At 44.0% G+C, this 13,572-nt stretch overlaps 1 protein-coding gene across 1 annotated transcript; it reads left to right on the top strand.

Moving 5' to 3' along the window:
- Positions 1 to 7,236: 7,236 nt before the first annotated feature.
- LOC102313822 (nuclear factor 7, brain-like) lies at positions 7,237 to 9,520 on the top strand. Its single transcript, XM_005942238.3, has one exon. The coding sequence runs from the start codon at positions 7,493 to 7,495 to the stop codon at positions 8,879 to 8,881; it is 1,389 nt and encodes a 462-aa protein (XP_005942300.1). The 5' UTR covers positions 7,237 to 7,492; the 3' UTR covers positions 8,882 to 9,520.
- The last annotated feature ends 4,052 nt before the right edge of the window (positions 9,521 to 13,572 follow it).

The raw sequence follows: 13,572 nt of genomic DNA, 5'->3' as shown, positions 1-13,572 counted from the left end.
GAATCATCAGAGCTGAACAGGTGATGGAGAAACAGGTTTACCTTTTAGGTGACATGAATGAGTTGAAGTTATGAACTGTTTCTGAGAGACAAATAACACCAGGATCCTTTTTTAGGTAGCTGACAGCTGGTAACTGTGCAGGGGCGGGTCTAGCAAAGTGTTGCCAGGGGGGCAGGTAGGGCATTAACAGGGAGAGGGAAACACTTTCTTATTTTTATTTCAAATGTCTCGCTTTTATTAAATAATTATCTGAATCTTACAACAAACGATTGATAGATTGATGCATATATACCATCAGAACAGTGAACATCACTGTCACAACAGTGTTTATTTTCATTCAAAGGCTTTATGATTTTTCCTATAATGGTGGGCCGGTCTCTAGTCAAAATGCCCGGGCCAATTTTCTGTCCCAGTCCAGCCCTGTATGCAGCTCATCTGCAGTCTGGTGTTACCTACATCTTCCTATTCAGAAGGCAGAATTTCAGAGTTCTGAGTACAATCGAAAGCACCACGACTGCAGTTTTTGTGTTGGATGTAAAAGGTGCACATGACGCTGTGACGTAGGCTAGAATCATGGCAGCAGTCAATGACGGTCCAGGCGTGGGATTTCTCTCGTGGAAATATGCACATTATCTTTTCCTTTCTGTTGGTAGGTGGCACAGTGCACTGTGGCAAGTAAGCAAGCTAGAAGACTGCAAAGTTATGGAAGAAACACATTAACAAGAGAATTCTGAGTAAAACCAAAGTTACTTTCCCTAGTAACTAGTTACTTTGAAAGTAACGAGGAACTTGAAGTAACTGAGTTACTTTTGATAGAAGTAACTAGTAATGTAACTAAGTTACTAATTTAAAGTAACCCAACACTGATTATTAATCTCTGGCTCTCGTCCACAGCGTCCCCATCACTCCCAACCAATCACAGCAGATGGCCCCGCCCCTCCCTGAGCCTGGTTCTGCCAGAGGTTTCTTCCTGTTAAAAGGGAGTTTTTCCTTCCCACTGTTTCCCAGTGCTAACTTAGTGGTCGTCTGATTCTTGGGGTTTCTCTGTGTGTGTCTGTAGGTCTGTGCCTAACAATATAAAGTAGCTGTTGCTGAGATTTGATGCTAGATGAGTGAAAGTGAACTGAATTGATCTAATTAATTAATGCAAACAGGAGTTAGCCGACCCATCTGAGTCACAGTGTGACGCTGAAAGGAGGCGACAGGTTAGCCGACATGCGTCTCCATCAGCTAAGAGGAAAAATGAGACGAGCAGAAGCTGCAGCCCTTTGCTTCAGACCAGCTCTAACGAAACCAGCGGGTGATGTCACAACCTGCTACGACCGTCTTCAGATTCAGTGTGATCTGGACTGACAGTGAACTGGCAGCACGGAAAACTGACATCACCTTTTCCAGCTAACCCATTTAAACCAGTGAGAGGGAGGGACTGGCAGACAGAGACCCACAGAGCTAAACTGAGCTCTGCTATTTTTGAGTGACCTGTTAGAAGTAAGAAAATGATATTCTTAACAAGAGTCCCCCTTTTAAAATGGGCTAATTGGCAGAACATTAAGCTGCTGGGAATTAAACCAGTTCCACACTTTCAGTGACGTCATCGCCCACAGGCGAGGCGGCATCACGGAACAGGATCACCCGGCTCAGATCCAAGGGCCCCAAGGTCAGGAGGAAGAAATGAATAATACGAGCAGAAAATGAGTCAAACTGAAAGTGAATAACCAGACACAGAAAAGGCTCCGAAAATAACGAACACAACTGGACTAGTAAGCAAAGCTATGACAAAGACACAAAAGGGCCATTTTCAAACTATTAACACCACCATGACCTGGATGACTGAGAAGCTGCACATCACCCTGAACTAAATCCCAACAATGAAGCAGAACAACACAACGAGACACACGATCACCAGAAAAGCAACAAGACTGACCAAGGATTTGAAAGGTTAATCAAAGACACAGCACGACCAGGAAAACTGGACAAAGATGGAAGCTACAAAACTACAAAAATGGAATCCGGAAGGCAGAACAGCAACAAAGAAGCAGAAAGACCAAAACGATGAGAAAAAGGAGCGATGGGGTGTCTCCACACTCGGCTGGGACTCGTTTGGTTTGCAGATGTGGAGGTGTTTGAGGCTCGGGGCGTCTCATGCATCTGTATTTTATAATCCGCTGTGTGTGTGTGCGTCGCCTCCACGGTGGTTAAATCAGTGATGGTTAGGCTGTGTGTGCATGAAAAGATTGGACTGTATATAATCCCTCATAATCCACAGGTTTAAATGACGAGTGGCTGATTTAGGATGTTCAGTCGTTTGTACAGTGCTAAGGAGTTTATGTTGTATGTGAAATCCCCAGCTGCTGTAGTAATTACCATTATGCTCGCGTGAGGAGGTTTAAACGCAGCAGCACACACCGTTTATTTTCTTGGACTGTCTCCTGCACATTTGGCGTTCGCTAAGCTGGTGCTTACATTCCTGCAGGCCCAAAGTAAATCACACGTTGGATAAAATTACATTTTTCGAGCATTTCTTTGGCTGGCTTTATGGTTTCTACTCCCGAGGGAATCTTTAACCTTTTAACCTGCTCTGCTGAGACGATCCAGCACCCGAAAAACACTTTGCCCCCAATCGCCCCACTCTGTCTGAAAGACTGATTTCGCACACTTGCCCATTTGTTCATATCGGCCCGTTTCTGCACATTTCTTTCATCGTCAGAGGCACGAAGCTGTGGAGCCACCGACCAAGGAAGATGCTACATTTAGCTAACTATCTTTAAAACCATTAACAACACATAAATAAGCCCGAGTACGTCACAATCAGCCACAGTCAAAGACTGTTCACCCAAAAACACAACTCTAAGAACACACACCAGCTGTGCTTCAACACAAGATGAGGAAGCTGTAGCTGCACAGGACACCTGCAGGAAGTGCTAAAGGTTTAGCGCCGCACTGATGACTGCTTGGGTAAGATGGCCAGCTCCATTGCAACCACAGGAAATAACTCAATGGAGATGAAATAAAAACTCGATTTAAGAAAGAGTTTGCTTAAGTTAAAAAAATGGTATTCCCAACAATAAGATGGCCCCCTTTTAGGAACTATTGAGTTCTTCTTCTTCTTCCCCTTGGTGTTTGACCTCGACATGTGAGCTAGCCGTGGATCTGACACACAAGCTGTGCACGCTTACAGGAGTTAGCCCCGCCCTAAAATCTCGCCCACTTCAAGTTCATTTTCTCTTAAACTTCTGTCCAATCATCCAGTAGAGTCGCCCCCTGCTGGACAGTTCAGTTCAGTTACATTTGCCATGTATGGCACCAAAGCAGCACAACAGTTGTTGAATATTGTACGGTAAAGATCCTTCGATAATACAGAGAAACAACAACAATCAGAGCGAGAGCTCTGTGGCGGTTCTGGTTTCATTTTTTAAATCTACTTTAAACATAAAATCTATTCTTTTTAGAAAATAAAGGCACTGGTTTAGGATTAGAAAAGGATCCAAGGTTAGGGTTCAAATGAAACAATGTTTTTCTAAACTGTGTTTTTGCCTGTGAGGCTGACATCCTGCAGCTCTTCCAAAGGAGGATACCTGAGTTTGGAGGTGATCCTGGCTTTGATGAAGAAAAGGAGCGAATAGATAAGATAGATCTTTAATGCCACTGTTACAAGAACAATGAAAGACAGTTTGGCATCTCTGCATTAGCAGCATGTAGATTTTACATTATAATTACTTTAGAATAAAAGATACACAGATGTGTACAGCTGTATATGACGCACTCGTACCTGAACATGCTGCTTTTCCATGACCGGGCTGCTGTCTGTGTTTGGCAGACGTGCTGCTGAAGAGGATCTGTGGTGTGATGTTGACCAAACTAAAAATTATGGATATGGAAGATTTGCAGAGATTAGGATCACAGATGGTGTCCACAGTTCTTACAAACTGCAAAGACTCCTCCAGGTGATACTCGGCTGATCGCTGTACCTGCTGAGCAGATGTTACAGGCTGTTGTAGAAGAACAAAATGGCCCGACGTTGTTAACAAGACAAACCAGACACTCCCTGCTGCTTTTCTCCTCACTACAGTCGAGCGCTGCCACATCACAGGTGTTCTAACCTGATGATTATCCTTCTAATATTGTACTTAAAAGTTGGAACAAGAGCTCTGCAATTAAAAAGTAGCTATTCTGAACAAGTGAACCATGAGTGCTCCTTCCTGAAGGCTGGTTTCATTCGTCTGCGCCTCCCACGGGTGGATTTTTGCACATTTATCAAAGATTCAAAGCAGGAAAGAAAACAAATTTCATAGAAAGGACAATAACATTATTACAATAACAGAAACAAATATTTGGAGTTCTCAGTTATTCAAACAAGATAATCATGAACAAACTAAAACTTGTCAGTGCATCATCAAAACCACCCATCCATCCATCCTTCCTTCCTTCCTTCCTTCCTTCCTCGCTCCGTCTACCACATGTCTGGGTCCAGGTTTTAAGAGCAGCCGTCTAATCAGAGACTCCCGGACCTCCTTCAGTTCCTCTTGAAGGACACAGAGTTCTTTCCAAACCTCCTTCTTCTGGCTGCTCCCTGCAGGGATCTCCTCACCCCTTCCCTACCACCCCCCTCTGTCACACCAGCTCTTTGTGCTCTTCTCCTCCTGCCTGGAAGCTCCATCGTATCCACCCTCCCTCCTCTGCACATGTGCAAACCATCTCAGCCTCATGGACTCATTTCTGATCCTGCTCACTCTCAGTGAACATCTGACCATCTTCAGCTTCAAACCAGCTGAGAGTAATAATCCAGGGCCTCCTCCAGTTGAATATCTCTGAAGCACCTGACCTAGAAGAAGCCCAGCAGGTGTCCTGGTCAGATGATGAACCAGCTCAGCTTGGTCCATGCGGAGGAGGAGCAGCACTGGACTTTCTGCAGCTCGTGTCATCAAACTCATTCACAGATATTTGAGGTCATTCGATGAAAGATGAAACAACTTTTTTAATTCTGCTGCTTTCCAGGCTCCGGGTCACATTCATTTAATTACAGGATTTTAGTCGTAACAGCTGGAAATGTCAAATAATAACAGCTTATTTTGCCCGGCTGTTTTCCATCACGTTTCAGCCAGTTTGATGGTGTAATGGATTCTAAATTAAAGCCTCTGTAGCCTCACAAAGGCCCAATAAAACCAGCGATCTGACTCCATGACCTCCCGATGGTGGCGAGGAGGAGAAACATCGACTGTTCGCCAGACTGTGAGCTCTGCACTGAAGTGTTTGGAAAAGGAGAGAGAAGAGCTCATCAAGCACAAAATGACCTGCTGGGGTTGAAATGAACGACTTACTTTTACAGTCAAAGATCACAGAGGCGTTCCAGCTCCACTGAATCCACTTCAGATCTGCACCCATCACATTCTTCTGACAATCGCGAACCGGCAACCTTCCGATTGCAAGACGAACTGACAACTCTTGAGCGTAAATCCAGGTTAAAAATGAACAGACTCATGACGTGCATCATCTAAACTCTGATGTCACATCCTTTGAAGGAATCTGCCATAACCTCAAACCATTAATATCGATGTCTGGTAACTTCTTTATGGTATAGATACAGTTTACTTACTTGTCAGCAGGTTCAATCGCCTCCCTCAGGAGGGTGGTGTGTCACCACAGTGCAGCTCTTTGTTCTCACCCCTGCTCCGACGTCCACGCCGCTAGATGTGTCCGACAGACCGCTGTCCGTCCTCATCAACGCTGCCCAGCAATAACAGGGCAGGGATGCTGGGAATCGTCTGCACCCTCCCATGAGTTTCCCCAGAGCCCGAGGAGGGCACGACTGACGGCCTCACGGTCTGCCCGCCTGTGTCCTCCGGTGGCTCGTTCACACGGAAAGCAGCTGTGCTGTGTTGGCTGAGTGAAGGTCCAGTACCTGCCGCTGAGCTCCATCTTTTCTTCGTGGCCTTTGTGGACCATGTGTGCCATCACACCGAGGCGTGAGTGAGTGCTCCCTGGCTGCTGTGCTTGTGCTGTGCTTCGTGTTGCAGTGTAAACCTGTAAAAAAGGATGGCCCTCAGACATGGGCTGTATCCCAATTCACGGTCTGCAGCCTTAAAGTACGCAGCCTCAACGATCCTCAAGGGCCGCGTACTCAAAGACCGCTAAGGCCGGAAGTGCGAGGCTTGTGAAATGGGACGGTCTAGCCTCCGTTGCGCTGCCCAGGTTGCCTAGCAACCATGATACTAACAGCTGGAAACGTGTCATACAGCTTTGTTTGACAGAGATGAAGGAGAAAATCTTTTGTTCATTTGTTTGTTTCTACATGAGCTTTGATCATTCTCTGTAGGATTAAGCTCAGCTATTGAACGGCGTGTATTTAAAGTAAAGGCTTTAAAACCAAGTTAGTACAAACGTCACTAATGTCACATGACTTTGCCGACATGTGGCCAACAGCAATGTTTAATGTTCTTCGTTATTAAACATTCGCACATAAATAAGTGACATAATATTCAGTACTTACTTAAAGTTCACTCTTTGGGCGCCCCTCGTCCGCTGTTTTTTCGGCAAATTTATCCACACCCACCGCCGCGCTATGCATTCTGGGATATGTTGGGCCACGAAGTCTACACCGCCACGTCCTTAAAATTCAGGGAAATGAAGGACGCATTTGAGGGCCGCATTTCGAGCAGCCTTCGAATTGGGACAGCCTTCGTCGCGTCGCGGTGACGTAATCGGCCTTAAAATGCGGCCTTTAAGGCTGCAGACCCTGAACTGGGACACAGCCATGGTCTTCTTTTGTGTCTTTGTTTGTTTTTCTTGCCTCAGCTTTTGGGTTCAGACTTTATTATATCCCAGTCGTTTTCATTTTTTCTGTACTTTTAGAGTTTGGAAGCTTTTTCTTTGTTGTGACTTGTGAAATTCAGGGATGTGTAATATTATGATCTTAAACTTCCTTTTCTCATGTCTGTGGAAAAATGTAATCGCAGAGAAAAAGCTGTCGTAATAAAGGCCTACATGGGGCAGCTTGTTGTCACCCATCAGTATCAGCTGTGCTTCTGGTATTGCATCACACACTCACTTTCTCACAGCGGTGCTGAACAGCGCTTTGTTTTAGGCTCATGAATCTCTTCATGTCCAGACCTGCACCTGAACAGAAACTTGCTCTGCAGTTTTAGACCTGTTGGCAGTTTTGGAAACTGATTCTCCGGAATGACTCAACTACAACTTACAGTTGAAGCAACAGCATTCGTAATCAAGCTCCACCCCTCACCTGAGACACACCAAGTTTCCTCTCGCTTGCAGCGGGACAGTCAGACTGAACTTCAGACCAGCAGCTTCCTCTGGCGAGTCCAGCGTCAGGACACAAACAACACTGCTGCTTCTGGCTGCCGACGCTCCACACTGAAGGTTAGTTTGACTGAAAACACGACTCACAGGAAGCTTCAGTGAAGGCAGCAGAGGAGGGACGGGAGTCACGCCTGACTGTAGTGCCTGTCTGCTGCTTCCAGCTTCACCCGGAGACTCCATGGCTGCCAGATCAGATCTTTGCTGTCCAGTTTGTCTGGACATCTTCAAAGAGCCGGTTCTTCTGCCGTGCAGCCACAGCTTCTGTAAGGACTGTCTGGACAGCTGGTGGAGAGAAAACCCAGCACACGACTGTCCAGTCTGTCAGAAACAATCTACAATGCACGATCCACCGTGTAACCTTGCTCTGAAGAACCTGTGCGAGACGTTCATAGAAGAGAGAAATCAGATAACTCCGGAGGATCTCTGCAGTCTGCACTCTGAGAAACTCAGTCTCTTCTGTCTGGACCATCAGGAGCTAGTGTGTGTGGTCTGCGGCACTTCGGACAAACACAGCGACCACAAGTTCAAGCCCATCGATAAAGCTGCACAACAACACAAGAATGACCTTCAGGAAACTGTGGAAGCTTTAAAGCAGAAGTTAAAGGTCTGTGAAGAAGTCCAGGTGAACTTTGATCAAACAGCAGGACACATTAAGGCCCAGGCCCGACGCACAGAGAGGAAGATTAGGGAGCAGTTTAAGAAGCTTCACCAGTTTCTAGCAGAGGAAGAGGAGGCCAGGCTGACCGTGCTGTGGGAGGAAGAGGAGCAGAAGAGCTGGATGATGAAGGAGAAGATGGAGGCTCTGAGCAGAGAGATAGCAGCTCTTTCAGACACAATCAGAGCCACAGAGGAGGAGCTGAGAGCTGAAGACGTCTCATTCCTGCACAACTACAAGGCTGTGGTGGAAAGAGCCCAGCGCTGCCCCCTGCTGGATGATCCACAGCTGCCCCCGGGAGCTCTGATAGACCAGGCCAAACACCTGGGCAACCTGACCTTCAGCATCTGGAACAACATGAAGTATATGGTCTCCTACACTCCTCTGATCCTGAACCCAAACACTGCCCATCCGGGACTGATCCTGTATGAAGGTCTGACCACCATGAGGGTTGGAGACCGGCAGCAGCTCCCGGATAATCCAGAGAGGTTTGATCATCTATACTTTGCCCTGAGCTCAAAGGGCTTTGATTCAGGGAAGCACAGCTGGGATGTTGAGGTTGGAGATAACAGAGGTTGGTCACTGGGTGTGTTAGCAGAGTCTGACCAGAGGAAGGGAAACATACGGTCTGGACTGTGGGGACTGGGATACAGTCAAGGTCAGTACTATGCAGGATCATCAGCAGATCCAGAAGCTGCGCTCTCGGTGAACAAGAAGTACAAGAGGATCAGACTGAATCTGGACTGGACCAAAGGAAAGCTGTCGTTCTCTGACGCTGACACCGGCAAACACATACACACCTTCACACACACTTGCAGTGAAAAAGTGTTTCCATTCTTTGCCACTGTGATTAAATACCCCATTAAGCTGTTACCAGTAAAGTTCTCACTGTTAGTGAAGCAGAACATTTAGACACAAACAGGAAGATCATTTCTAAAATGTTGGATTGCTGCATTATTGTGTCACTTCCTGTTCCTGATACTAAGTGCAGGGATGCTTTTCTGCAGTTTAATCTGTATAGGTTGTTTAATAGCAAACCTTTGAGAACAACTTATTTCGTAGCGTAATCTTCACATGCTTTTTGTGAATCACCTGCAAATTATATCCATAGTATTCAATCATTGTCTCTTTAGGGATTTGCTAGCTTAGCGTAGCTATGAGCTCAGATCTTAGTCACTAGCAGCATGGTTTCTGCATGTGTGTCAGAGGTTTATACTGGATAGCAAACAATAACAGAAACAAAGTTAAATCAACATGGAAATCACAAACTGATGATCAACAGGAAATACATTTTATTTACTCTGGCAACTTTAATATAATAGAATCAACATTGAAACAATGTCGACATCACTACTAAAGATCAACAGGATATCAGCGGTGTTTCATCTTATGGTAAACAGAACAAAGCACTTCAGAATATTGCATCTACTTATCTGATGTCATGATATACCGTATTTTCCACACTATAAAGCGCACTTAAAATCCTTTAATTTCCTCAAAAATCGACAGTTCGCCTTATGTATGAATCTTGGTTGTGCTTACTGACCTCGAACCGATTTTATGTGGTACACGGCGCTCAAACATCTGTCAAAAATGTTTTAGTGTGACTTTGGTAGCTACGAAGCACCGCTTGATGGATTGTTGGAGCATTACAGCTAACGTAGTCAGGAGCCTCTCGGAGGAATCTGGGTCCTAAACTCCATCTGTTTCAGGTCCCAAAGTCAAACGAACACTGCAGCATCACTGAGAGTTAAAAACTGTCTAAATTCTTTCATCTTTGATAAATGATCAGCGTTGCTGCTTTACCAGGTGTAACAATCAAGTTTAACATCCAGGCATCCATGAAAACAGGATTTATTAAATTCAGCGGAGTTAGAAGTTAGCAGGAAGCTAGCTCGCTAGTTTCCACCTAAACATGATATAGCATGTTCTGACTGAGAGGTTTCTGAAGCATTCAAACGTACAGCTCTGCTGTCACTTCCAACATAAATGAAGATAGAAAACTAAACAGCAGTGACGTTTGTAGGGTTACTGAAGTTGGGCTAGCTGGTATATAATGTGGTGCTACGTGACCGCTAGCGACACAGCTATGTTAGCATAACATAAACACAGTGAAGATGGAGGATGAACGCTAACTTTTTTGAAGTGGATTAAGCAAGAAGAATGAGTTGAGTGAAGTTTGACTTATCTGACTGCTTAGTTTTGCTTAATGCGCCTTATAGTCTGAAAAACACTGTAGTACAAAGCATTAAAACTAGCTGGTCAACTGTAGATCAATGACTTTCAGTATGAAATATACCACTCTGAGACGGGTCCAAGTGCTAATAGCTTTGATTTACAATTCAACTGTGAATCCATGTTGTTTCAACCTTGTTGTTGTCACCTGGTCAACTATAAATAGATCAATCAGTTGTAAGAGGACAGTGTCATTACAGTTAAACCATCAGGCTTCATCAGTCTGTTAATTGAACATTTATTTAGCACAGAGTTTACAGTCTTGATCACAATTATAATACAGATTTAAAGTTAGCATTAATTCAATGCTGTCTTGCCATCTTGGAAATGTAGCTTGTGTGTAGCTTTGGAGGCCAGGCTTCACCTTCTGCAGCTACACCAAAGAGTAATACCCTCATTTTATGATAATTTCTTAATAACATGAATAAATTAATAAATATATTTGCAATAATGGATTACACAGCAGTGGGGAATGCACGTTATTACAGAAGATGTCTTTTTACAAGTGCTTTAACCTGGTTTAAGTAAAATAATTCACCCACTGTTATCTTCACAGAGCAGAGCAGCTACCTGAACACTGCTCCCACAGGTGTTCATTATCTTGTTAATAGTATTACATCATGACTGTGTTTGACTGGATGCTGTGGCTCCTCTGAAAAAGAAAACCTCGAATCAGAAGTACTTGACTTTTTACCACAAACTTCATTTGTGGTACATAGCCAACTGTATATGTAGAAATAGCCACAGTCTTTAATTATCAATCATATTATTGATAAGTTCAGTGAATACTTTGTAAATGTTTTACCTGTCTTACTGGAGAAAACTGAAGAAAACCACTGAAGAAAAAAAAGAAAAAGAAAATATTGTTAATAAATATAAAAGCATGAGAGCTGGATGACTGAGCGTGCCTCAAGACAAATGTGAAAGCAAAACATCATGAAGACATAAATGTGGGATTTCCAAACCACTAACATTTTAAAGGCGTCGCTTCCAGCTGGAATAGAAAAAAAACTCACATGAAACTGGTTCACAAATAAAATGTCTGCAGATAAAAGTTTCCCTGTTAGAGTGAAAACAATGATTGACAAATACAAACTATATGGAATGAGACGAAGCCAGTTAATTAAATACAGTGGAAAGATCTGGGATGAGGAGGTCGTACTGATTGGGTTAAAAACCATTTAAATAACATGAGAGAGTGTAAATGTTTGGATGTTTGTTTTTGTTGTTGTTTACTTTTGTGCTGATTACTTAAATTAATTTGTGCTTTGGTATGAATTTGAACCGGAGCACGTCAGAAATAGATTACAACATTAAAATAATGTGTGATTTCAGTCATTGTTCATTCGACAAAATTGAAAATCACCCATCAGTCATCGGCTTTGGTCCAAAGCGAAGCGTGTGATGAATCAATAACCAGCTTTTATTCTTTACTGTTCTTTGGTGTTTATGTTCCTTGGTGGGTGTGATGGGAAGCATGTACACAACTTCTTTACAAACACTATATTTGAGGCAAAAAGGGGATGAAAACCATACATGATGTCAGAGTTGTATGTGCGGTGTTTAGAGTTATCCGTGGTAACTGAAAACATTCGGGGGTTTATTTTGTACTTTATCTTTTTTCTTGTTTACGTTTTTAAAATGTATATTTACATATTCAGAATAAAGGAGTGAATCTTAATGACCTTGTAGGACCATATCAGCCTATTAGAGCACTTCGCTCTCGCTCTGCAGGCCTACTTGTTGTTCCTAGAGTATTTAAAAGTAGAATGGGAGGCAGAGCCTTCAGTTTTCAGGCCCCTCTTCTGTGGAACCAGCTTCCAGTTTGGATTCAGGAGACAGACACTATCTCTACTTTCAAGATTAGGCTTCAAACTTTCCTTTAAAGCATATAGTTAGGGCTGGACCAGGTGAATCCTGTCCTGTCTGTTGCGACAGATGTCCGGCCACCCTGAGCCGGGGGTTTCTTGCACCTCATTGTTGGGTTTTTCTGTATTATTGATGATTTGCTTTGATGTTGCCGTTTTTTCTGTAGTTAAATGAGTTTGTGTGTTGTTTCCAATGAGCTTCATGCTGTGTGTATGTCAAAATAAAATAAAATAAAGAAAAATAAAGGTGTGAGTGAGAAAAACAGCAGGTCTCCTGTCTGTGAGCAGAATGAAAATATGACATCATGCTCTGCAGCGTATTGAGAGGATGGAGGCGGGAGCCCTCATGGGTACGAGTGTAGAGCACCGAGGCTGCAAATGCATAATTAAAACTCTGAAAGGTTTCACTGCTGTCTTCCATTTCGTAAAAATGACACGGCACACATTAGCAGAGCGCTGCTGCTGAGCTCCATTCATGCTTTAAACGCTCATCTGGGGAGGTTTTAACAAGAGCCCGATCAGCATCACACGCTGCACCTCTGCATGCATGCTGCCTTGCTCAGGGGCAAGAAAAACATTGTTGGATCTGTGCTTTTAGGAGTTTTGCTAAAAGAGCCTGGAAGTTAAACTGAAACCATTTGAACTGTCATTGCTGAGGGGAACCTGCAGATATAATAATGTGAGTGTGAGACTCATTTTCTTCTGCGCTGAATAAATGATGATGATTCATTTGTTTCTCATGAAATGGCTCAAGGAAGTGCTGAAAGATGTCAGTGCTCACGTGATCAACACTTTCAGTGTGTCTTGACTTTGAAGCCTCTGATTCTGCATTACACACCAAACTGGTGAGCAAACATCAGGCGTGCAGCTGTGAGCCACATCTGGCACAACGTTCATAGAGTCGAGTGTTTGTGGACGGGGGTCGTCGTGAACGCAAAGGTGGAAAAATGCGGTTTCATTTTGTGCCGTGGTGTGATGTCAGCAGCAGCGTGGCGTCCACCACAGCGAGGCAGCGACTCAGAGGCAGATGGTGGCGGTCTCTGAAGCTCCGCGCTGAGCTCCTGCTCACAGATTAATGGGACGTCGCTGCACACCTGAAAACACACCTCTCCTCACTCATCATCCCTGTCAGTCTAAAAAAAGAAGTGAGGTGAAGGTGTGTGTGAGGAGAAACTGTGCGAGTTACACACTGTGCCTCAAATCAGCAGCACATCAACAGTGAATATTCAGGACAAAACAATTTAACATCAACTTTCTCCACAAATGAAGCAAACAACACAAATCTAAACAAGGTTAGCTTTCATAGCACACACGAAGCTACTGATCTGCAACTCTGAACTAATCAGCTAATCAATAACCAACTACAGAGACAGTGTGTGTGTGTGTGTGTGTGTGTGTGTGTGTGTGTGTGTGTGTGTGTTTGTGTGTGTGTGTGTGTGTGTGTGTGCAGCTATACTAACATGAGAGGAGTGAAACCCAGTAACGTTGGTAATGGCCACA

The sequence above is a fragment of the Haplochromis burtoni genome, unplaced genomic scaffold (assembly GCF_018398535.1).
Source record: "Haplochromis burtoni strain Fernald_Lab_line unplaced genomic scaffold, NCSU_Asbu1 Contig_310, whole genome shotgun sequence".
Taxonomy (NCBI): domain Eukaryota; kingdom Metazoa; phylum Chordata; class Actinopteri; order Cichliformes; family Cichlidae; genus Haplochromis; species Haplochromis burtoni.
This window is presented reverse-complemented; position numbering and strand designations above follow the sequence as displayed.